Below are 26935 nucleotides of genomic sequence, written 5' to 3' on the forward strand. Positions count from 1 at the left end.
TGCAAAAGGTTCATCAAAATCATTAAGAGGATAAAGCAGCTCCCCGTTAGGAAAGGTTGCAGCAATTGAGACTGTTTAGTTTAGAAAAGTTTATAGGGTTATGCATGGCATGGAGAAAGTGGATAGAGAAAGTTTCTTCCTCTTATGATATCCAGGAAGCTGAATGTTTAAAAAGACAGTACTTCATGCAGCTCATAGTTGAACTATGGAGTACACACTCAAAAGAAACAGTAATGACCACCAACTTGAAAGGCTTTAAAATAGAATTGGGACAAATTCATTGAGTGTCAGGCCATCAGTGGAAATAAATTAAAAAAATGTCCAGTTGCACCTTAGAGACCAACTAAGTTTGTTCTGGGTATAAGCTTTCGTGTGCATGCACACTTTTTCAGATACTACTTCGTCAGGGTATTGACATCAAATTTGGATAAGGATCTGGTCCACTGGTCAAATCAGATTCCCCATCCTGCCTTTACTGCAGCCAAGCCCTCTCACTCTCTAGTTTTAACAGTAAATAAAGGTGGTAGCTTTCGGTGGAGGTATCAAGGACAAACTTAAAATGGAAATTAATGGGAGCCTTTCTCAATTATATTGCCTGGACCTAGGGATCTGCCTAAGCAGACAGCCCATGAACATTAAAGGGTGCATGTTTTGTGGTGCTTGAGATTTAAAGGAACACAAATGAAAAACAAGTTTTTCAGAGCATAAACAGCAGCTGATATGACCAATATTTCTGATCCTGGAGGTGGTTTATGAATCAGTGTTCCTTTATACCTTCCTGCCTCAAAGATCTGTTTTCCTTCAAGCACCCTGACCAAAATTTATGAAGATTTATAATATTTAGTATCTCATCTGGAAAGTGTTTAGTTTCTAATTTAATAATTTTTTTATTATCAAAAGTTGGGGGGTGGAATTGGCAAAGCTGTGTATTTCAGTGAACTCCGTTTGTACAGAATCTCATGACTCAATTAAAAACTCTAGAAAATAATTATAGGGCAATCCTGTATCTGCTTCCTGAAAAGTATGCCCCAGTATATGTCATGGGGCTTAATCCCAAATAAAATACTGTACACTAAACTGCTGCCTGAATAAATTAAATATATGATATATAATAGGCATGTCCAACAGGTAGATCGTGATCTACCGGTAGATCACTGGATGTCTGTGGTAGATCACTGGTAGATCATTGGCTCCCCCCCCAAGAAGCTGAACAACTGTGGCTCCCCTAAAAAAAAAAAACCTCAACATTTTACCTCCCTGAAAAAACTCAACAACTTGGACCCGACTCGCCTTCCTCCTTAAAAAAAGCTCAACAACTGACCTGGACCCCAAAAAATGGGGCAGATCACTGCCAGTTTTTAACTCTGTGAGTAGATCACAGTCTCTTGGGAGTTGGCCACCCCTGAAAGGGGTTTTGCAAAAAACTTCAAAACTGATTTATGAACTTTAGTACAACAATTACATTATCACATACACATGTTCATTACTTCTTCATAGATTGCTATATCAAACAGAGAACACTGAGCATTGCTGAAATGTTGATATCTAAAATAAACCACAGTAATGGCTCTGCAATTACCAACCATATATTGAATCAACAAAAGGGGTGAAAGTCTGCATTATGTTTTTAAACCTGGATTATTAGAGCAGAATGTTAAACCTCACAGTTAAATGTTGGTAATCCTACCTACATTTTCTAGTATTTAATTTTCTTTCTTTCTACGACCCTTATACCAAATGAGCGAAAAGAGAATGTTTAGAGAGACTCCTTGCTTAAACATGTTTCTCTTTAGTTGATTAAAAGTTTGTTTAGTTTAATCTTCTAGCTACATATGAGGTAACCTTTTAAAAATTTACCAGCCTTTATGTAATGGAAAAACTCATTCCAGGCTTTTCTTTAGAGCTTGAACAATAGTCCCAGAGGGAAGCAATTTAGCAGTGGGAATCTTTTTTCCTGTCGTTAGGTAAATAATTACTTATGGCCACAATCCTATACTCAACTGAGAGCATGGACTTGTCCACATTTGAGCATTTCGCTACTAAACCAGTTTCCCCCCAGTAAAATGAGACAGGAGTTGTCCACACCCACAAGTATTTGTGTATGAGAAGCAACTTCAGTCTTTCCCATTCATAAAAATAGGCATTCGCTTTTCTGTTTGTCTCTGCCTTCTAATTAGCTGATTATATTATGCCAGTTAAGAACCAACAGAGGTTGCACTCAGTGGTGTGTGAACCTTGTTCTTAAAAAAAAAATCCCTTCCCAATTACTGTGCAAAAGCACCCTATTGTGCAACAGTAAATTTGCTTCTGCACTTTTCTGGTGTTGTACAAATCTGAGGAATCAAAATAAATGTATGACTAAGCTCCTGTTGAAATAATCATGCTATTGAAATAATTATGCTTGACACCTAGAGAGTTTATGTTCATATGAGGCCCCAACTCTTGTCACTGCCACTGGCATGGTACATTTTCTGTTTGTGCAAGCAGAAAGTTTAGGAAATATACATGCCACACAGCTATTCATAAGGGTACATTTGGTACGATGCCGTCCAGCTACAGTGATAAGAGATGAAGTGAATCTGGATTGCTGAGGTTTGCTGCTCTGCCCAGTATTTCTGCTTCAAGGAGCTTATTTTTCACACATTGACCAGTTATCTCATTATTTCCTTAACCGTGCCCTAATGCAATGAGCTAGGAAGGGAATGAACCAGGAGAGAACCTATTGAGGTATTTGTGCATTTCACATTCCAACAGAAAGGTAAGTTCTCTCCCTGGAAATTTTGATATTTGTATGCTGAACAGTGTCCTATGTGCAACCCAATGATGCGGTAGTAGCTGAACTCATTGGTAGCTTGTACTTTGAACAATGGATACAAATAATTCAGATTCAGCTGGAAGATCTGCCTTCCTCTCCAATCTGGTAACACACACACACACACACACACCGTATTTTTCCATGTATAAGGTGCCCCCATGTGTAAGATGCCCCCTGCTTTTGGGGATCCCAAATTTTGAAAATGGGCATATGCACTCTCCGTGTTTAAGACGCCCCCTGATCTCTAAACTTATTTTAAAGTACTGTAATGACCGTTCCCCACATAAAGGGGAGGCGCATTTTGCACAGTTGCGTGCAGCCCCCTGGGATCCCTAAGGCAGTCCTGGAAGTTTGGAAGCCGGCACTGCCTACCTGGGCTGGATACTGGGGTTCTCCGCCCACTCAGTTAGCCGTCCAATCCAGCTCAGGGAAGCGTGCTGGGGGGATTGGCCAGGTAGGAACAGGTAACCTTACCTTGCACACGGTGGAAGGTGAGCCATTCGTGGGAAGCAGCTGAAGCATTCAGAGCTTATACATTATCCGTGTATAAGATGCCCCCTGATTTTTAACCTTATTTTAAATTTAAAAAACCTAGTCTTATACATGGAAAAGTACAGTATTTGTTTAGCAGTACTAACTCCATGCAAGGTCACGTAAAAACAAGTTATAACAATCCTGCACAGTGGGCTTATGCTATATGTTCTTAGTATTATTCTCATAACAGGACTCTCCTTCCCATACATTCTAATAAAACTCGCATAATTTTGTGCCAAATTAATATATTTGAACTTGGAGCCAGTGTGCTGTGCGCAGATAATAATGTAAGCAGGACGAAATGAAGGCAAAAGACAAGTGTTTTGAGATAAAACAAGAATAAAAATAAACTTGCATTGTATTTACTGCTTCAAGTTTGGGAGCGCAAGTAAAGTGATGAAGCAAATATTTGAATATATGTAGCTCGATTTAAAATTAGAAGTTTCCACTTTGGATTTGTTCTCCCACATCATGGTGCGAGCTTTGAATATGAACAGTGGATAAGAGCTGAAACAGCAGCAGCAGCACAACCGGACCCTCTCATCTGCCCCAGTTGAAACAAAACACACCTGTCCCGTATTGAGCCACAGCCAGCACTGTAGCTCTCCAACAGTTTAACTTCACCCCCCCCCAAAGGCGCACACTCTTCCATTATCTCCTGAGACAGCCGGATGCCAACTAATATAGATAATTTACACTGGTGCCAGAACTGAATTTTAGCTGCACACGTGTAACAGTATGTAGGATTCGGGAGGAAACTTCATTGAGCAGAGTGGGACTGAGTAAATGTCAAATACTGTTTTATTCCTCTGGTATCATGCAATCAGGAATCCTTCCCACAAGAGGGCGATACATCATCACATTTTTAAAAGATTTGGTTTGCAACGTCCCCCATTCACATGAGCAACATACCACACTTTGTTGGATGAGTGTCACAGAATAGACGCAGGGACCTCACCTGTTCTCCAAAATATCTCAAAGATTATAGACAGAGGCTCTGAAGTTTGCATCCACAATCTCCTTTAATACCCCTGGGTGCAATTCATTAGGCCCTAGAGATGTGAATTCATTTAAAGTAGCTAGGTGTTCCTTTACCACTTTTCCTATCTTGGCTGCAGCTTCCTCTTTGGATCATTTATTCTGTTATCACAAAGTTTTTTCCTCTGTTTTCTCCATGCAGAGATCCTACTACATATTTGCTTGTTCCTCCTCTTACTTCTAACATAGTTGAACAAACAACCTCTCTTGCAAGCCTGAGCTCATTGTGGGCTTTGGCTCACTTGACCTTCACCCTGCAACTGTTGGCTACTCGTGTATACTCTTCCTTAGTGATTTCCTCTTTCTTACGTTTCTTATAATACCATTCTTAAATCTCAGCTTTTTAGATGCATCCCACTTTTATTTAATGTTGAAATTGTCTACATTTGTGCCTTCAATATTTCCTCTTTAAGAAACTCCCAACCATATTGGACTTCTTTCTCTTTGATTATTTCTGACCATGGGATCTCACCCAGTAGCTCCTTAAGCTTTTTGAAACCAACCTTCTTGAAGTCCAGAGTGCATGTCTGATTACGCTCAGTTTTCCTTTGCTTGTGTATCATGAAACACAAGAGGACACAATCACTTCCTCCCAAGGTTTCCAGTACTTCCACTTCATCAGTTCCTCCCTTTTGAAGAGGACCAAGTTCAATATAGATGATCCCCTTGTTGTTTCTTCCACCTTCTGGGAAATGAAATTGTCAGAGATCTGCAGATGAAGGGCCGTGTACAGATTTTAATAATAATAATAATAATAATAATAATAATAATAATAATAATAATGGAATTTGTTGGCCCTTACATTATTGGCAGAGTTTGAGTTCCAGGAGATATCGGGGTAGTTGAAATCTCCCATGACTACTATATTTCGCCTTTTTGAATGTTTGGTAATCTGCATCACTGAAGTCTTTAGTCTGGCTTGGAGGTCTATAGCAGACAACAACAGTAAGGTCACTGCTGTTTTCTTCTCCTAAAAGTTTTACCCATTTACTCTCAATCTGCCTTCCATTCTCCAGGTCATGGATCTCTTCACAATATACACATCCTTTACATATAATGCTATTCTTCCTCCCTTTCTGTTTGGTCTATTCCTTTTGAACAAGAGTTGTTTATACATTATTAGCTAGCTTTGTTTTGATCACTTCAGTGGGTATTTCTGTATTGTTTTCTTCGGTTCATATTCTGTAAGCTTATTCTTTAGGAAGTAACAAGGTGTTTGAACTTTAAAATTAATGAAAGAGAAGTTGCAGAGCATGTATGCGTTTGAACATATATCAAAATATGCTTAGTGCAGTATATTTGCAGAATGTTTTTCTTATAAGAGCTAGCTAAAACAATAAACCTGTTTTATCACCAGTAAGTACAATTAAAATAAAGTAGTTTGCAATAATAGTTATTTTATCAAAAATATAACTAAATATGCTCCCTGTATTTAAAGGATTAAAAAATAATAATTATGTGGTGCTGTGGTGTAAACCACTGGGACTTGGGCTTGCCAATTGGAAGGTTGGTGGTTCGAATCCCTGTGACGAGGTGGGCTCCCGTTGCTCGGTCCCTGCTCCTGCCAACCTAGCAGTTCGAAAGCATGTCAAAGTGCAAGTAGATAAATAGGGACCGCTCCGGCGGGAAGGTAAACAGCTTTTCCGTGCCCTGCTTTGGTTTTGCCAGAAGCAGCTTAGTCATGCTGGACAAACGTCGGCTCCCTCGGCCAGTAAAGTGAGATGAGCGCCGCAACCCCAGAGTTGTTTGCGACTGGACTTAACTGTCAGGGGTCCTTTATCTTTACCTTTTTATATATATATATAAATACATATACTTTTTGAGGCATGAATAAAAGTAGGTACTGTTTGTTGGTATCTACACAATACAATTCAAAATAACGTCTTACATGGGCCCTGTTGCTAACTTGCATTTACAAGCTATATTTACAGTTAACTATAATATATATGAAATAGGGGGTGTTTCTATCTCTTACATCTTCTAAGATTAAAATTTTTCCTTAGTTACTACAAGAGGTTTTTCTAAACCCCTTCCCTTTACAGTGCTAGCTTCTTATTTATGCATTTGCTTAATTTTCTCACTGATGCTTTCAACTGGTCCCATCCTACTCTTCACATGCTTGTGTAAAAATAGCCTTTGCTTTGGTCTAGTATGAAATAAGTTGCAAGGGATGTAATACAGTGGTACCTTGGTTGTCAAACGCCTTGGTTCTCAAAGCCGAAAACCTGGAAGTGTTCCGATTTTCAAACATTTTTTGGAAGCTAAATGTCCAATGTGGCTATCTGCTATTGTTTCCGGGGCACCTGCACCAATCAGAAGCTGTGCTTTGGTTTTTGAACAAACGGATTAAGTTTGGCGCTTTTGTTTTTGCTATTTTTTTGTGTTTTTATTTTTTGAGGCTTTTTCGGTTAATTTGTTTTTGTGATGTGTGGAACCCAGTTCAGCTACTGTTGGATTGATTGTGTAACTGCGGAAATGGATAAAAGCCCCCCATCCAAACAATTACTATCATCAGTGCAGGTAAGAAAAAAAAATGTCAATGATAAAATTTAATGTCAATGATAAAAATTAAAATTAATGTCTTTTTTATTTTACAGTACAGTACATTGATTGATGCTTTCCATTTTATGGATCAATTGCCTTGTTAGATAGTAAAATTCATGTTAATTTTAGGGGTTGTTTAAAAAAGTCTGGAACGGATTAATCCGTTTTGCATTACTTTCTATAGGAAAGCACGCCTCGGTTTTGGAACAGACTTCCGGAACGGATTAAGTTTGGGAACCAAGGTACCAATGTAATGGGTTTGAGAGTCATTGTGACAAGTGTGGGGAACCTTTGGGGGGGCTGGCTATCCTGTCTCCCTTTCTCTAGCCTCCTTTCTCTAGCCTCCCTTTCGGGGACGAAATCAGGTGGATGAGGACTGTGTGGATGAGGAATGAGCAAGAAATAGACTTCAATGTTTGTTTTTATTAAAAGGTCAATGTGGGGGTGAGAAACAGAAATATCTGAGGGGCAAGGGTACAACCTTTGAGCTTCCCATGCCTAATCCAAAGAATGGGAACTTGTTTTCAGAACATATTTCTTATTTTTAAAACAAGTGGCTGCTGGTGCTCTGCAAAAATTTTAGTTATTCAAGCTTCAGTAATTTGAGCTGCCCAGCTCTGCTTGTGCAAACTTCTCCCTGACTAATGGAACAACAAGTTTACAGAGGTTTCTACAAATTTTCCATTCATTTATTTGAAAACCCGTCTGAAATGGGGTAGCCTAAGCTAGTGAGTAAGACTGGATGTGCCACTAGGGTGTGCAGGAGTTGGTTCATGCTATCCATCATTGATAGCCTTTTCCTCTACGAATTTGTCTAAAGCCATCAAAGTGGGTTGCCATTATTACATCTTGCAGTAGATAATTTCACTGTTTTTTAAAAAGAAAATACACTGTGCAGAAAACTTCTTCCTCTTGTCTGTCCTGAATCTGCCATTATTCAGCTTCATTGAATGGCCCCAGGTTCTAATATTTCTCTTTCAGGTCAAAGCAAACTGAAAAAGGACAGAGGACTTCCCAACATCAAGCTGAGAGCAGAGGCATCAAGCCCTGCCTCACACAAGGAAGAGCGACTCTTCTTGATAAGCAAATTATTCAAATGCTGGCAGGCATTGCTCCATGGCATCTTGAGAACTACAGAGAACCATTGGAGGCACCGATGCTTCTTGTATACAGAGTGAACACTTGTCACTTTAGCTAATCTCACCTTTGCCACGGAAGGCTGTTGTGGTTAGCAGCACAGTTGTGTGGATGCCATAGGTCCTCAGTTCATTCTCTGTGCCCTGAATCAAAGAGTCCTCAGATCACAGACAGACTGAGCAAATTCAGGCATAAATCTTTCTTTCCCTCTCATGCTAGACAGACAGAGAGGGTATCGCTTTAAACACCACCACACCCTTCCTCAGTGTGGACCATGTGGTGGTGGACCACGTGGTGTGCAAAATTTAGACTTTTGTTCTTGGCCATTCATCAAGAACAGAGCTGCTGTGATGGCGAGAGGAAGCTTTCACCACAGTAGGACATCTGCACATGGGTCCTTAGAAAATGCTAAATTGGACATTTTGAGTGCAAGTAACATAAACCTCAGTAATTTTTGATTATACTCTTTTAAGTTCAGAAAACTACATTGGTTAATGTGGGCAGAAGGCCAAAGGGCAGTCTCTCTCAAAGAGCACAAATGACAGGGTGTTAACACTTCTAAAGAATTCTGCCTCTCTCAAATGTTCGTGTTCCTCCCTTACTTTCTAATGGTTGCTGTTGTCCTTTCCACCCACAAATACAATTTAGATCCTAAACTTCAGTTTTAAAAGGAACAATACTAAACTCATGATACAAACTGAAGTAAAATTAAACTTGGCCCACTACATTATTTGTTGAGCCACCAAGTTGAATGCAGCTCATTAAACTTATGTACTTGTGGCCCAAGGGGTTGAAAAAGTATGCTACTTCAAAAACAGGAGACATTATCAAACCTGGAAGGCATCAGTACAGTTACATAGCAAATAGGCTGCATTTGGCTAGGTGTGTCCCAAGCTATGCAGGCCTACCCTAGACAGTGACCTCGACACTTAAGGTTTACTACAGTATCAGCCAGGAAATGCAGGCACAAAGCCAGCCAAGAGAGTCTCGTTTATTTGATGTGAGAGGTGGGAGCAAGCACTTAAATTGATACTAGAATTATAATTCATTTTGGGCAAGGAAAATAATTAAAAATAAATGTCACCTTAGTGTTTTAATCAGCTTGGTGTTTTAACTTTCATTAGCAACACTGGGAGCTAAGCTGAGATTGTCTTACTCAGCAATTGGACAGAACAGAGCTTGCATGTTTTCCCTTACTCTATTGTAAGTTAAAGGTTTAGATATTTTAGGGTTGTTTGTTTGTTTGTTGTTTAAAAATGGAAGCTGTAATGATATACTGTACAGGCGAGTCTGGACTATCCCATCTGCTGCAACCACCAAACTCCTATGATCCTTGAATGAAAACGAATCATTGGATCTGGATGGAATCCACCTGAGCATTCTAAAAAAACTGAAGGATTAAAATATCTATATTTTAACAAGAGTCTGTAACTCACTCCATGGCTTGGCATCCATGACAGAGAACTGAAAGCAATCTATGTGGCACCAGTGTTTAAAAGGTTGGTTCTATGAAGTTACAGGCCCATTAGCTGAACATTTGTTAAAGATAAAATGACTGATCATACTTAATAGTAAGGCTTGCTGTAGAATCAACATACATGGCTTCTACAAAGCTCTGCCTCACTATCATTTTAGAGCTATTTGAGTGTCTTCACAAGCATGTGGATAGGGGGAATTTGGTAAAAAAAATATATACTTGGACTTTCAAAAGGCTTTTGACTAGAACTCTTTTCAAAAATTCATAATTCAAAAGGACTCCCTGTAACCGCTGAACAGTAATTTCAGCAAGCCTTTTTGCAGTCCATTTGCAGATGCGGTTTGGATTTAAACTGTACCTGTAAATGGGCAAAGGCTCACTGACAGTGGATATACCGGTAGTAGTAATGGTTCTATATAGATAGCTACTGTATAAGCAGCATCCTCTAAATTTAGATGCCACATGCTGTAAATACCAGTTTTATGAGAACAAGACCATTAGAGGGCTATTTATGTTCTGCTTGTGCGCTACCTGTAGACATCTTGTTGGCCAGTGTGGGAAACAGGATGCTGTACTAGGTCTTTCATTTGATTCAGCAGTCCTTTTATGTTGTGTGTCAAAACTGGCAGCAGAAGACAAAACCCCTAAACAAAGCCATCTATTATTTTACAAGTTATTGACTGTCTTTTTGGCACCCTAACCCAGTGATACACAGTATGGTGCATTCCAGATGCTGTGGACTATAACTTCCATTAGCCACAACTCAGATAGATGTTATAGAATATAGACTAAAATATATGGAGGACACCTGCCCTAAACATCTGATAGACGCCTCTAAAAGTGAACATCATGCATTGGTTTATATACGCTTTTGAGTGCCTACTGGCTAATTAACAATTAAAATAAGATACCATCATATCTGAAGTGTGTTGATAGAACCTGATTGTTTCCATTTGTATATGGAATAATGCACACTTGTTTCATTATATCTGGGATTTCTGTCCCTTCTTCCCCAACACACATTGAGCAATGCTCTTCAAAACATGGTAATAACTCTTTAGCACTACCAGAAACATATAGAGCAAGCTTTAAAAATATGTATCAAGCCACCACCCTTGAAAAGTACATATTGCTTATGCTTATGCAATAGGATTATGGAAACATGTTGTCACTTAGGGGAAAGGGATAGTCATCCAGAACAGGAAGAATGTTCCACATTATTTTGAATGATAAGTATTATTTTCCCTTGCTTATCAGTTAGGTATGGGTTGATGCATTACCTAGGATCAAACTACAAAGTCAGGCTCTTGTAAACCCACTTGTTCCACAAACTCTTCCTCCTTATCTTCCTCTACAACTAAATTGAAGGGCTGATCCTTGCTGTCATTTGCCCCATGTCAAACACGTTTTAATATGAAATAATTGTGCAGAAAGGTCCTTGCATTTTCCATTTACAGGAGCATTATACCCCCTGTAAATACTGAGAAAGAAAACTGGGTATAAGGATCATCATACCCGGCTTGATCTAATCAAGGAAGGCAATTATGTCCGATGACGTTAACGACTTTAATTTAAAGCGGTTTTTGTATTCCTCCCGCAATTTGCATGTAAAACTCTACTGACACTATATAAAAACTGTCAATGCTTTTCAACTTCTCTTCGGCTTTGAGTGTGCATTTGTGAAAGACAAAAGCGCAACTTCACATACGTTTGTCGTCTCAAGTTTTTGAACGTATGGGTGGGCCATGCATTACAACAAACACGTTTGAGACTTCCCGAATTTTATTTTTGTTTTGTTTTGCATCAGCTGCGAAGAGAGGCGTCGTATCTGATTTTTATTTTTATTTAGTTTCGTTTCGTTTTACTCCACACCCCATTCTCTCCCCTCCCCCCCATCTCCAAGAGCTGCAGGCATCTGGGGAGTGGCTGCCGTGACTTTCCCTTACAAGTAAAGAAGCTTGGCAGGAAAATCTCGTCGCTTTCACCGGTTCAACCCGATCCAGCTTCGCACTCACGAACGAGGTGTGGTTGCGAAGACAGAAATGGCAGTTAGGCCGGAGAAGGGTTCCCTTGGGGGCGAGTGCAGAGGCGGTTATGGGGCAGCCTCTGACCGAGGCAGTCAGGAGAGAGGTTTTTCGCTTGGGCCCATTACTCCTCAGTGTCTTTATTATGGTGGGGCCTGTGGCAGTTTAATAGCCTCCGGTAGAGGCTGTTAACTCCGTCGCCGCGCCTCGCACGCCTTTCTTCCTTCGAGCCACCCGTAGCCGGGAGTGAAGAGCCCCGCCCAGTAAGCAGGTCCCGCCCACCTCCGAGGCTGCTGACTCGGGGCTCGCGGAAGAGGGCCGTTGGAGCCCTGCCTGAGGAACTCCGCGACAGCCAATGAGAGAAGCGCTTCTGGCGCGAGGGGGTGGCGGCGATGGCGCCGGCCTCCTGAGGGGTGGATGGGGGGGGGAGGCGGAGGGAAGCCGAGGAGGCGCGCGAGAGCGGGGAAGTGGGCGCGCAGCTGAGGCGGCTGCGTCTCGCGGTGTGGTCGTCGACTGAGATGTCGGTCTGAGGTGAGCGCGGGGCTGCTGGTCTGCGGGGAAGGGCGCATTCCTCGCCTGGGAGCCGTCGAAGTCGAGGCTGGGCGCCTCCTACCCTCCCTCGGAGTTGCTTGGAGGGGGGGCGCTACCTAAGCAGCCCCCTTTTCCCCCTTCGGTTTGCCGCAGCCAGCCTCTCTCGGCGGCTTCGTGGCCCGAGGGGACTCGGAAGCTGCGGGGTAGGGGGAGGTCAGTCCGTCGGGGGCGGGAGGGGCGTGAATTCAGCAGCAGAAAACACGACCTTTGCTCGGGAGATAAACGCGGCCGCGTCCCTTATCCCCCGCGGGGCGCGGCAAGGCAGGACGAGCAGCGCAGAGTCCCTTTCCGAGAGGCGTTGAAGAAACAGGTTTCGGTGGCTGCTGTCCGGTTGCCTTGCCCGACTCAAACCTGGTGTGTTACAAGTGGGCTGTGCAATTCTGAGATACGCGGGGGGGGGAGGGGGCATCCTTAAGTGTGTTTCTCCTGAGTTGCAGTTCTGCGTGCTTTTAGAACTTCTTGTTGCCTTCCTTTCCCAATTCGAGCTCTGACTGTTCCCAAATATGAAACGCGGCTCTTCTTCCCGATCGCGTTTTTTTAACACCACCTGGCGCATGCTGCTCTCATTATGGTTTATTTGGTGCAAATAACGTCAGTTTTTCCAAGACGTTGGTTTCAAAGGGTATACTTGAGGGTTCCCCCCCCCCACTTCTACAAGGCTTGTAGAGTACTTACTTACACACTACTTTCAAAGGGCGGTAATTAGGTGGCCATATGCTCAATAGTTTCTAATTATTTATGCAGCCCAGCCTTTGATAGCTTTTATCTCTAATGAGGACCCTACGTGCTTTATGTTTTGGAGTTTTGCAAAAGAAATGCTCGCACACCCCACCCTACAGGCTTGGTACAGCTTCCTCATGAAACCTCCTGGTACATTACTGTGTGTGCCATTATTTATACTCTAGCTATGGCAATACTGTACTTATGTGTGCAATCATTATACTAACTAGATACTCTACATGTGAATTTCAGAGTTAAGTCTTAGCTATATGAAGATGTCTTCCTGAAAATCTGCAGTATGTGAAACTTCCTGAAAGGATTGTTCAGGCTGCAGCTTCTCTGGCATCTAGTTTCATAGTGTGAAACTGGAATTAAAAGGAAAATATGCAAAAATAAATATCTAATAGTATAAGATTATAGGTGTACTGATCCAGTTCCTGTTCTGCTGCATTGATCTTGTCAATCAGTATTCTGTTTGGACTAATGAGGATCAATACTCTGTATGGCTTGTAAGTGTCTCAAAATGGTCTGATACTTGGAAATCAACTTTCTGTCAAGTTATTTTAGTCTAGTAAATTATATCTCTTCTAGTCATTTAGTTATATTGTAGTAGACTTCATGCAGTTGATCCAAGGCCACCTCTGCCCCATTTCAGAGCCTATTGCCAGGTACTGCCAGCAGGAACACTGCCAGCAGTAGAACTACACCCACAGAGCTTTCAGCAGGTGCACCAGAGGCCTCTGGAGGAGGATACTCGCTCACTGGTGAAGCCCTTTGCTGGTAGGAAGGCATCTCTGTGCAGTCCTAACCCCCTCAAGGTTATGGATTGGGGAGTTAGTGTTGTTCCATGCATTGAGTTGGTTTTGTTTGCTTTTAGCTGGAGTCTTTCATAATTTGTATAATTGGGGCTTCAATTAGCTAGCACTACTGTGGTGATGCTTAAAGTAAAGGTAAAGGGGCCCCTGACCATCAGGTCCAGTTGTGTCCGACTCTGGGGTTGCGGCGCTCATCTCGCTCTATAGGCCGAGGGAGCCGGCGTTTGTCCGCAGACAACTTCTGGGTCATGTGGTCAGCATGACAAAGCTGCTTCTGGCGAACCAGAGCAGTGCACAGAAACACTGTTTACATTCCCGCCGGAGCGGTCCCTATTTATCTACTTGCACTTTGATGTGCTTTCGAACTGCTAGGTGGGCAGGAGCTGGGACCGAGCAACGGGAGCCCTAGGCTCTGTGGTTTAACCTACAGCGCCACCTGGGTCCCGTGGTGATGCTTATGTATGTCCAAATTTGCATTTGTAGCTGTATCAGTGGCACACATGGATTTTTCTTGTAGGCTTGGGGGGATAGTATATTCTATATGCAGTATTTGTTACAGTATGCTTTGATAACTTTTTGCATTTGATAATGTTTTGCAACAATTGTGTTTCCCCCTCTGAATGGAGGATATGAGGATTAATTCTGGGCTCTTTTTGTTGTTGATAAAGAATGCATTTTCATTCACAATTGCTGTCTTGCCACATATTTATGATACAGTACAATGCCTGAAAAGTTATATTCCATCTAGGGTACTCCTCTTGTGCTGCTGCTTATCCCCAAGTCTCGTGCAAGGCAGGCACAAAAAGGTTTATATCAGTTATTGCTGAGGTTTGGGCAGCAACAGTTAACACTTAACTTTTCTGAGGGTGGAAATTTACAAGCATACCGTGCTATTTATATCTAACAGTTTATTTTAGCTAAAGTACTTTGATTCTATTCTAGCTATTGATTTGGAATGTTGTATTAGCCTGTTGTTTCTTAGGAGGTTTAGGGCAGGTAGTAAAATACACATACTAAAAATACATTTGTTTGATAAAGAGCCACTAAAGTTCACCCACCACAACTACATTTGCAGTCCCCTTCTCCAAATAAATAAATAAATAAATAAATAAATAAATAAATAAATAAATAAATGTGTCTGTTGTTTCCAGAAGATAGACCTGGACTTAATGGATTACATCCAAAGAAGTATGCCTGATTGTGCAATAGAATTTTCCTACTTCTCCACACACATCCTATAGACCCCTGCCCCCACCTGCTCTAGAGTGTTCCCAGAAGATATGCCTAAACCTAATGAGTAGTCCCCAGTTCACCCCCAAAATCCAGGGTTTTTTATTAACTGGAACAGTTTTTGGGGGCTCTTGGGAGACTTCAGGGGGGAAGAGAAGAGGAAGTCCTGTTGCATAAGTGGAAGTTTGTTTGTTTAACAGAATTTATATGACGCTTGAATGTAAAAAAAAATCCTTTAAGTGGTTTACAAAAATAAGTTACTGAAAGTGCATTTATACACATGCACCAAAAAATAGCTCACAGTTGAACACAGAGATCATGACTGGACAAATATCAGTGTCTGAATCAACCTAATGTATATTACTGCTTGCTTCAGAACTCACACTTCCTTAATTGGTTACAATATGCTCACTGTTCTATTGTTTCAGTATAAGTATTATACTGAATGGACAACTAAAACTGGCATTCCTGACTTGGCTGTTGCAAGCTACTGGTCTTCCAAGTTAAGCAGAATTAGAGATTTTGTCTGTGAAGTGGCAAACTTGCCACAGTTGAGAGAGCTTATATTTGGCTTTCAATTCTGGAAAGCTATACCCAGAGCAATCTTTGCAAATGTTATGGGTTTGTGATATTGATTGACTTAAACTTGGAAGATGGGAGTTTCATTGGGAGGGAGGTTTGGAAGTACGTACTCATAATCTGCCATATTCATGAGTTATTGGCTAGTTGTTTAGACGACATAATTAACTTGTAATGCTACTATCTGGCGTAAGCTAACACAAAATGCTAGTGATGTATGGAAATGAGAGCTGGACCATAAGGAAGGCTGATCGCCGAAGAATTGATGCTTTTGAATTATGGTGCTGGAGGAGACTCAAGAGTGGGACTGCAGTCCCATGGACTGCAAGAAGATCAAACCTATCCATTCTGAAGGAATGCTCACTGGAATGCTCACTGGAAGGACAGATCCTGAAGCTGAGGCTCCAATACTTTGGCCACCTCATGAGAAGAGAAGACTCCCTGGATGTTGGGAAAGATGGAGGACACAGGGCACAAGGGGAAGGGGACGACAGAGGATGAGATGGTTGGACAGTGTTCTTGAAGCTACAAACATGAGTTTGACCAAACTGCGGGAGGCAGTGGAAGACAGGAGTGCCTGGCGTGCTCTGGTCCATGGGGTCACGAAGAGTCAGACACAACTAAACGACTAAACAACAACAACAACAAACACAAAATGCAGAATCTGTAATGAATAAGTTTCATGCTTTGACAGTTCTTATATTTATTCAAGTTGCTATGCAGCCTCATTACTAAAAATGGAAGGTTTAATCTGTTTTAGATTTTTTTGTTTTTGTTTCTGTCTTTCCCTCTTTAGTATGCACCCACTTGCTTCATCATTCTGGCACCCATATTAATCCTGGATTATGGACAGGTTGAATCTCCCCAATTCCATACTTTGCCCCCACTTCAATCCAGGGGTGACTTGCAGGTTTAGGAAGGTTCCACTTTCAAATCTATCTTGTACAGCCCACTTAACTTGTTTGTGTTTTGCCCCAAGATGAAGTAATGAGAGGGATGGCATAACTCTGAGGCTCTTGCCAACTTCAAATCCTCAACAAGTAATTAGTAAAGCAACATACTGTATTCTAGTATCCTTACTTCAAAGATTGAATTTCAATCTATTTTACTAATTTCTTTGAAAATGGATTTGGTGTTTGAGCCCCAAATACAGAGTGACATCCTGAATGTGTGCACCAATTCTCATCTGGATGTTTTAATCTTCATGGGATATTATTGTATTGTGTCTTCCTTGAGCTGGATTTGGAATTCAGAATTCTATCCTGAATATGCGTACCGACTTAATTTTTGTATCTCAATAAAGGAGTTGTTATGTTACTCATGCATGCTGAACAGGAGGAATTGCCCCAAAAATCTCACTGGTTGTGGGTAGTGAGTGTACAGAGCTGTAGAGCAACTTGCAGCAGCTAGTTGTTATATTTTTGCACAAATGCATGGTGTACTGACTTTAAAAGTTATTAAAATAAATTATTTGTATTTTTCTCTCTTAGTTCATTGGATTGTTGCTTGATGGTGGAAAATGGGCGAGATAGAAGGCACTTACAGAGTGCTGCAGACTCCAGGTTCTCGTTTGGGGGTGCAGAAAAACTCTGGAGTGAGCACCCTGGAACCAGGACAGAACCTCTCCTCTGCTATAGCCTCAACACCTGCTAAAACACATGAGAGGTCTATTCAAATAAGGATAAAGCATTTGGACAACACTGTGGAGATACTTGATATTGAGGTAAAACTTTCAGTATAGCTTTGGATTTTTGTCTGTATGCAACATGGAAAAGGGATTCATTTGAGAAAGGGAGTGAATTATAGAAAATGCACTTAATGAGGTTAAAAGGTCTTTGCTATGGTCCATGGGGTCACGAAGAGTCGGACACGACTAAATGACTAAACAACAACAACAACAACAAGCTATTCTGGTGAGGCATATAGGAACCACATGTAATGTTAAAAATATAAGAATCTCAAGATCAAATCAAACACATAGTTTAATTTATTTATTTTCTCACTGAAACCCCATTACATGTGGGAGTTAAAACAATGTTAAACCACCATGGTAAAAATGTATTTACCTCCCCATATAGTCTGTATGTAGCCATGTAAGCACTGTTTTTTTGTCCTGTTTTTTTGGAGGATTGGTTTATTGTCAGTACCCCTGTTCTTAAATAGGGTGGAGGGATGATATGAAGCAAATGGGGGAAGCGAAGTGGTTTTTCCATTTTTCTGTGTTTGATGAATGATAAGGAATGCCCCCAGGTGGGACCCAGGGACCCAGGTGACGCTGTGGTTAAACCACAGAGTCTAGGGCTTGCTGATCAGAAGGTCGGCGGTTCGAATCCCTGTGACGGGGTGAGCTCCCGTTGCTTGGTCCCAGCTCCTGCCAACCTAGCAGTTCGAAAGCACGTCAAAATGCAAGTAGATAAATAGGAACCGCTACAGCAGGAAGGTAAACGGCGTTTCCATGTGCTGCTCTGGTTTGCCAGAAGCGGCTTTGTCATGCTGGCCACATGACCTGGAAGCTATACGCCGGCTCCCTTGGCCAATAATGCGAGATGAGCGCGCAACCCCAGAGTCAGTCACGACTGGACCTAATGGTCAGGGGTCCCTTTACCTTTTAAGGAGTGCCCCCAGCCATTTACCACTAAATGTCTAAATATTGTGAAACCTGGAGGAAGTAATATACAGGACACTGCCAATATACACCTTGGCTAGGGCCAAATTGGCCTTTTCTATTCCCACCCTCCACCCCACCCCACCCCAATCATGCCTGTGCTCATATTGATAAAAAACAAGAATTCTGAAGCACCTGTTTAGGAGTGTTCTAAATTAATCTGTTCTGTAGTTTCACTTGGAGGAGAGAGGCAAAACTAGATTATCATTCTATATTATCATTAAGCTTTATGCCATTTACCCCTGATACTCTAGGTAATGTATTTCTTCATAAATGTAGGATGCGTACAATTCCTTTAATGCTTCAAAACATTGCTAGGTGAAATTCTCTTGCATAATTCATATATGAAGTTCTTGCTTAAAGTTTCTGAAAGAAGATCTAATGTAGCTTCATGTATAGTTTTATAGCCAAAGAAGTACAGATTTTATCTTGAATGTGTCTCTCTTGTAATCATATTTTCCCACAACTGGAGCTTCCCAAATGTGTCATTTGGTGTAGGCTGTTTGAATTGGCTATCATACTAAATAATGTTTCCACTTCTTGATACAGACTAGTTGCCCACACTTTCAGATGCACTGTAATAGAGTGAGTACTTTATTTTGTGTTCTGCAACTATGTTTTGTGTGAATTCTCCTCCTGCACTAACTGATGCAGTGACCATCACTGACCCTGATTAAAAGAAAACCAAGTATGTTCCTTTGAGTATTTCAGTGTAATCCACCTTCATACAACTAGGGGAGAGGATTTTCTAGAAGGGATTTTCCAGAGGTGACTTAAGTATCCTGTGACTGCTTAACAAAATATATTAACATGCCATCAGGGTGCAGTTGCTTAATGCATGTAGCCAGTTGCAGAGCACATATTCCAATTGCATGAAGAGAGTGGGAAAATAATTCTTAAATTCTTGAGTATTAGAATATTCTCTTTAGCTATTTTTAAAATAATTGCCTGATACTTTTTCTTTAGATTTCATAAATTACTTCTTTGGTATTTGGGTCATTTTAAGTTTTCCCAGCTTGTTGCAATAAATTATCTATGTAAGGTCTGAATCCCACAAGTGAAAATGCCTTGCTTTCAAACTTTCATTAAGTTGGGGTTAGACAATTCAGATTTTATTATTTTATCATGTGTGGTTTATGTGCCACTTGAATAGGCATGGTATAAAAATAGGCACACTTTGCTCTTGTTGTCTTAAATCAGTATTTATATGTCTTGATTTACTTATAATCAAATCTGTATATGGTTGACCATGACTCACTACATTCTGAGGTCTAAAATAACGAACTGTTTTTGGAACTTAGAAAGTTTATTGAGCTATACAGGAAGTAATCTGGAAGCTTTTACACGAGGCTGTGATTTCCTGTGGTTGTACAGAAAAAACCCAGCTGCTAACTAAAGGGAAATATAAAAGCATAAATATACAAACAAAACTGCAGTTAGGCTAAAGAAGGCTTATTGATTTGAAGTACTGATGGAAAGAAAAAGATGTTAAAATAATTTCATCAGCTGACTACTTGTAAACACATTGTAGGAGTTTGTGCTGTGATGTTACTTTTGACAATATGTGCATACAGCATGTAGTAGTTTTTAGGTTCAGCATCTGGCAAATGCCCAGTATTCCATACTGCTCCCAAAGAAGGAAATAGACTTAACTCAAAAGGTTGCCCCCACTCCCCGGCAGAGACAATATTTTCCTTTTTCTGATTTTTCTTTTAGTCATTCTTTGATAATGCATTCGTTTTATTTCATGAAGCTGCATGCTATGAAAGTATTAACTACTTTAAATGTGCAAAATGGGGGAGGATGAACTCTTTTAAATCCTTTTAAATACTGTGCTACAAGAATCAAAAAGATGTTAGCATAGACAGTGCCTTGTTGGTTGAGTAGGAAAAAAATGGACAAAATTCCAGAGAGAATCATTGCCAGATGTTTGTCATGACTCTGAATACTCTAAATATGGCCAGTTAACTGCCTTGAGCTTATTTTTAACTGTCCTTAGAAGAGACCTATAATTCATGGCTGTGGATATTACAGGTTCTTCTTAAAAAACAATTTTCAATTTCCATTCTCCCTGTTATTTGGACTGCTATATTGTTAAACCTGTTATTTTGTTAATGGCTTGACTTTCTTTTGAAACTGTTTTTGAGAACAACTTTTTTACCTCCCATAAACTACCGGTACTAGCCAGTAGCAAGATTTGGGCTTCAGCTAGCACTTGGTTTAGTTGTGTTAAATTGTGCTTCCTTGACAAAAGAATTCATTTGTTCCTGGTAATGGCATTTCCTTATAACTCATTTTTCAGTGGAACATATTTGAGTCATTTGGGGGTAACTAAAATCGTTATCTAGCACAGAGACATAGTGACCTAATTGGCAACTACATTGGCCAGTAGCTTGTCATGTTAAGCCAGTATTAAACCCTGGTTTATTTAAACCATGGTTTATTGAACAAACTAGGCTCGAGTTAAATAATGGTCTGCAGTCAGTCAAACTAACTGTAATTTGTTTCAGCTTATTCTGTCCTTCTATTCCACTTCCTGCCCTCAGTTGTCTCAACCTGACATCCATTAAACCATTGTGGTGCCCAACTGCTGACACATTTTTCTCTGCAATTGAACTTTTATTTTTTGTTCCATAACTGGCATTCAGTACCATGAAGTCATGCTTTGAGTTTAGGAAGCATTACTTACTTTGGCGCTATTGCATCCCTTTCTCTACCCTTCTCTTCTGCTGCTGGAGGGTTTCTTTTTTCTTTTTTTCTGGAAAGACTGCTTTTACTAATTCACATTTAAGTACTTCCATTTTTTAGTTGTAATAAATGTCCAGACCTCATAAGAACATAGTTGAGATCCTGAAGTATCAACATCAGAAATGTTTGTTAGGGCTATTTGATAAATTAAGGAATGCAGTACAATGTTACGTAGATCTTCACTCCCTGAACTTCAGAGCATGGGAAGTCACCCAAAGATTTATAACATGGCATGATTATTCAGCCTTTTTGATTGTATGATAATTTGGAATGTTTTAATGTGGTTTTTATTGGATTGTAAAATGGAAAATTTAATCATTAAAAAAACACATAGTTGAGATCAGTGCTTTTTTTCGGAGGGGTGGGCGCATACCCCTAAACATTTTGTGAATCTAAGTTTGGCCTCATTGAGGGACAGTATTTCAATATGAGTAGGAAAATGAGAGTACCCCTAAACATTTTTTAAAGAAAAAAAGCACTGGTTGAGATTAATAGTTTCTGTACTCAGTTGACATTGACACTATCTCAGAAAAGATGCTGCTGTTTCCACTGCCCCTTAAGAGCCTGCTGGCAGTAGAGACCTTGGTAGTGTTTCTTGGACCACATTGTGCCAGCCTATGTCACTTGCTAGTCTGTAACACAGTAGTTCCTTGTTCTAATTACAGTGGTACCTCGGGTTAAGAACTTAATTCATTCCAGAGGTCCATTCTTAACCTGAAACAGTTCTTAACCTGAAGCGTGCTTTTGCTAATGGGGCCTCCTGCTGCCACTGCGCCGCTGGTGCATGATTTCCGTTCTTATCCCGGGGCAAAGTTTTTAACCTGGAGCAACCACTTCCTGGTTAGTGGAGTTTGTAACCTGAAGCGCTTTTAACCCGAGGTACTACTGTATTATGCATTTACCCAGAATTTACACATGGTCCTTGGAAGTGTCATGGAGATGGTCAGATTATGAGGAGAAAGGGGAGGAATTCATGGAGTTCATGCTGGATAACCCTGGGGAGGGTCCTGGCAGGATAGGGGAGGTCAAAGTGGAACCCCAATAAGTGTCTGAGCCCAGGGAGAGACCGGTAGTCAAGGGACTGGAGAGCTGCATCCAGGGGAGAGAACAAGTGGGCTGGCAGAGGAGCTTTATGTTCCTGTGACACCAGGACCTCTAATCAGATCCCTCTTGCTGTGGAGTCAGCCCCGGCACTGTCTCCTTCAAGGAGAAGGCAACTAATGCTGAGCCAGCACCCAACCCTACCTCCATCACCACTGGTGAGGCACTGTTGTGGACAAACTTTGTAAGCCCAACCTATTGAAGAAGTGCCTGTTTGCTTGTCCCATCCCAGGACGTGGCTGGCCGTCATGCTAAGTACTTTACCTTCACTGTCCTTCAACTGGAGATGCAGGGTGTGTCTCTTGGTTTACACTTAGCCGTGTTTCTATACCTTTTATGCATCAGTTGTACCTTCTAACCTGCACCTTGCCTTTTTACCATTCTGATTTATTGATTAAATAGCTCATCAGAAACTGAACGAAGAGTTCAAGTTATTCACCAAGCAGTGAAGGCCAGGAAAAGAATCTTCTTTGTTTTTCTGAAAATAAGAATACACTGATATACAATGTAAAATTGCACAAGAAAATGTTTGTTAAACTTTATTACCTTGTTTTGCTTCTCTAAATGTTAAGCCAAGCATGTACTGCTTTTCCTCACTAGCTATTTCTGTCCCTGCACTTTTGCAACTCCTGTCTCCATGCCATGTCATCACTGCTCTAAGATAATTCTTATCTTTCATAAGTCAAGGACTTGCCATCCCATTTCTTTTAGCAATCCTAGTGAGAACACCTTGAGGAAAGTTATGCACATAGGTTTAGCATGAAAATATGCAAAATAGTTTCATACACACTCCACCTTCTTGGAGTTCTGTACTTCCCAATTTGTTACATCCAGGTGTAATTTTGGAGTTGTTCCATTGTCTGCCTGGTAATGGATTATTGCGCTGCTGAAATAGTAATCTCCACATTACTGAAAATTATGAAGAGCTATATGAGTTTGTCATAGCACTAAAATAAATTCACAACATCTGTGCTATATTAAGGATTATATAAATAATCCTCAAAAGTTGCAGGATTATATTTGTCCTTGCTTTCTATTATTTTTATCCTGCTGTTTAGCCTAATAGCATCACTGTGACTTATAACCGAATAAAGCAACATGTGGTATGTAAAGAAGTACTTTCTGTCCTGAATCCTCCAACATTCAGCTTCATTGGATGTCAGTGAGTTCTAGTGTTAAGAGAGAGCGAGAAATTTTGTTTTCCATCCACTTTCTCCCTCTTTACTCCATGTATACACTTTTATCACATCATCTCTTACTTGTCTTTTCTCTATATTAAAAAGCCCCAATGATGCAACCTTTATCTTACAGTGTTGCTTCATCTCCTTGATATTCTCTCCATCCCATGTAATCTGGGGAATAGCTGCTGATGGAGACTGTTCTGGGAGAGTTTTGACTGTGTGTATGTGTGTGTTTTCTAGCATTCAGAATTTATTTGGCATCAAAATCTCAACCCTATAATGAAATTGATTGTTGGAAGAGTCATGAAATGTCAAGGCTAACTTCTCTCTAACACTACTGTAAGATCTTAAGAAGGCGCTGTACAATCCAGCTTTTGTTTAAAAGTACTTAATAGAAACTCCTGCTATGTTCTAGTGTGATTGAAATTGGTAAAAACCTTCTACTTCCATTTTAGTAAAATTTGCTTACAATAAATGTATTTTGAAATGTACCACCTATATACTAGATGGAAATGGCATAATTAATATACAGTTAACAAAAAAGGCAAGTGATGGAAGTTAACCCGTTCAAGATGTTCAAAGTTTGGATTGAATGTGATCAGTTAGTTCATATTGAATTCTCATTCGCAAGCCCTACACTGCATTCCTCTAGTATTAGAGCGATAACAGATAACAGTTGTTGATATATTTGGGTCAGTGCTTAAGAATGCAAACCGTGCTTGGAATGCATTTGGAAAAGTCTTAAAGATCTTCAAATATTTAGTACTAGATACAGTGGTACCTCGGTTTACAACCAAAATTGGTTCCGGAAGTCTGTTCATAAACTGAAGCGTTCATAAACTGAAGCGAACTTACCCATTGAAAGTAATGGAAAGTGGTTTAATCCGTTCCAGGCGATGAAAAACACCCCCTAAAGCAGCAATTTAACACAAATTTTACTGTCTACCAAGACCATTGATACATAAAATGAAGGCAATAATTAATGTACTGTACTATAAAATAAGACAAAATAAAAATGCGATTTTTTTTTCTTACCTGGGCTTATGATAGTCATTGTTTGGATGGGGGTTCAGGGTCCTCTTTGCTCCTGTGAGAAGCCGGCGGGAAGCACGGGAGCGAGGCCCCGTCCGGCGCCACCGCGCTGGCAGGGACCCCCGACCAGCTGTTCTTTTTAAAGGAGGGGGGTGGGGGGCATCAGAGCGCTTCCGCGACTGGGCCAAAGCCAGGGAAGCACTCCGATGCCTTCGCGGAGGCCGGGCATTCGCTCCAGGCTTCGGCGAAGGCATCAGAGCGCTTCCGTGGCTGCGGACGCTCCGATGCTTTCACCAAGGCCAGGTCTTCACTCTGAGCCTCGGCGAAGGCATCAGAGTGCTTCTGTGGCTGCGGGCGCTCCTATGCCTTCGCCGAGGCTGGGCCTTTGCTCCGGGCCTCGGCGAAGGCATCGGAGCACTTCCGCAACTGGGCCGCAGCCACGGAAGTGCTCCAATGCCTTCGCCAAGGCTGGGCTTTTGCTCCGAGCCTCGGCGAAGGCATGGGAGCGCTTCCATGGCTGCGGACGCTCCAATGCCTTTGCGGAGGCCCGGAGCGAAGGAGTGCACCCCTGGGGGTGAAATCAATCTGCTGTTTAGGCAGCACCAAAGTGACCTGGGGCACAACCCTGGGCAGTGTGTATGGAGGTCCTGGGCTGCCAAGACTATAAGACCGGCCTTGCTGATGTCGTTCAAAGAAAAGCAGAGAGATATGTTTGGCACCAGCTTGCCTGCAGGAGTTGCCGGAGGGTGTACAAGGGACTCCGCTCTGGTTTTATGTAGGCTTTACTCCTTAGTGGAGGAAATTGCAGATTTTTGCATCAGATCAACCACAGCTTGTAGTGACATCCAAAACCAGACAAACTATGGGCAATTGTAAATTTCTGAAACAAGCAAACTTCAATCAATAATTTCTGAATATGCTTTGTTTCGCTAACTATAGTTAAGATTAATCATGGTTTAACATTTGTACAACCTGCTAAACTGGTTAAGTGAAAACTGATGCAAAATAATCTGATCACTTTGTGGCTATGCTGGAAGAGTAGAGTATGGGGATTATGGAATCCTGAGACTTGACCAGCTCACACAGGTAAACCATAGCTTAGTGTTGTGTTCAAGCAAGGTCATTACGTGTGCTAGAGGATCATGGAATCAGTTTTAATCAAGTGAAGGCTTTAAAGTGTTTTGTATTGGGATTAATGAGTTTCTACTATATCATTGAGAGATTATCTCAGGCTCACCCCTGAAAAAGTATCCATCTGTCTTTAAGAGAGAAAGTTACAAAAATCTTCCCATGTTCCTTAGTTTAACTGAGCTGTATACGTTTTTCACTCCAGTTAACAGCCATTGAAATTTTGAAAGAAACTGCTTCTCTCACTCGGAAACATCTCGACAAGGGAGCACTGTCTTTGACGTGACTTTTAGCTTGTTTCAGAATAAAGCATTGAATGCAAAGACGCATTGGATTGAAGGTGGATCTTAAGACCTTGGTCCTAAAAGAGATCTTTCTTCTGTATTTAGTCAGAATCTAGTATATATTTTCTCCAAGTTGATCTAAAAACTTTAAAATAGCATGTGAGAAACATTTTGTTATAGGTTCCCCTGGAACTGGATAATGAGTGATATCCATACTCAAATTTCAGGGGATTTACTCTGACTTTGACTAATTGGATATTGCCCAGTCTTTTTGATATGTATTCATGTTTGTTCCCATAATGTTTAAGATTTTACAGAACAGTGTATCTGTTAATATGCTGTGTATTTTTATATGGCATGAACATTTTAACAGTTGTGGTTCTTTTTTTTTTAATGCAGGCCACATGGAAGTGGCAAAGAAAGAAGAATTCTAATGCATTGTGTTGATGGATATATGTGCAGAAGTAGCATTAAATTGCCATGAACTATTTTTATCTTTTTGTTTCCAGGTTAAGGTTTGAAACCAACTTTAGCCATTACTTTTCAAGTAAACTCAACTGTACATTTTCACTTTATTTTAATTTTCCTAGTCAAAATGTTATGGCCAGAAACTGCTGACAGAAGTATTTAATCGGTTGAATTTGGTTGAATCGGACTACTTTGGAATTGAATTCCAGAACATGCAATCATATTGGGTATGTAATATGTTTTTATCTCAATATAAACACCTTTAAATAGATGTGTTTTCAGCTTTGTTTTGAAAGAAAGGCATTTGTTAGTTCTACTCTGGTTAAATTTGCACAAAAATTCATTTTATGTAGGGGAAAGAGGATTATATTACAGGTAAGCAAAGCAGCACCATAGTGATGCAGCTGCAGTTGATTCAAATAATAACCCTACACTGTTTTGTTGAATGCTCTTTTTTGGTCCTTCCATTTTTAAAACAAGCACTATCTGCTCTGCTTATTATGGAGCTCTCTTAATTTGAGTGCTTACTGGTAGTTAGTTTTCAATGAATTTTCTTAGTTTTTGCTATGATTCAAAAAGAACGGTGTTTCAAGAAAAGACACCATGCCACATCATTAGCATTTTTAGAGTTGAAATGGAGTGCTGTATAAATTGGAATCTCATTTCTACTGAGTAGTATTTGTACTGTACCTTTTGACACAGAATCAATATGTTGTGGTACAAGGGATAAAAGTAAAACGTTGATCAAACAAAGCTGTTTAGGAAGTCCATGGCTGGGATCAAGTAATATAACCTTGAGCAATGAAACAGGCCTGACAATACCT

The 26935-nt window shown here is 40.7% G+C and overlaps 1 protein-coding gene across 2 annotated transcripts in view; it reads left to right on the plus strand.

Moving 5' to 3' along the window:
- The first annotated feature begins 11984 nt into the window (after positions 1–11984).
- Positions 11985–26935, plus strand: part of FARP2 (FERM, ARH/RhoGEF and pleckstrin domain protein 2) — a 62765-nt gene continuing 47814 nt past the window's right edge. For both annotated transcript variants that reach the window (XM_035133926.2, XM_035133929.2), the window contains exons 1-3: positions 11985–12100; positions 16995–17227; positions 26234–26338. In XM_035133926.2, coding sequence (XP_034989817.1) covers positions 17024–17227; positions 26234–26338 — 309 coding nt within the window. In that variant the 5' untranslated portion in view covers positions 11985–12100; positions 16995–17023. The remainder of the gene's footprint in view (positions 12101–16994; positions 17228–26233; positions 26339–26935) is intronic.

This window comes from Zootoca vivipara, chromosome 5, assembly GCF_963506605.1.
Source record: "Zootoca vivipara chromosome 5, rZooViv1.1, whole genome shotgun sequence".
Lineage (NCBI taxonomy): Eukaryota > Metazoa > Chordata > Lepidosauria > Squamata > Lacertidae > Zootoca > Zootoca vivipara.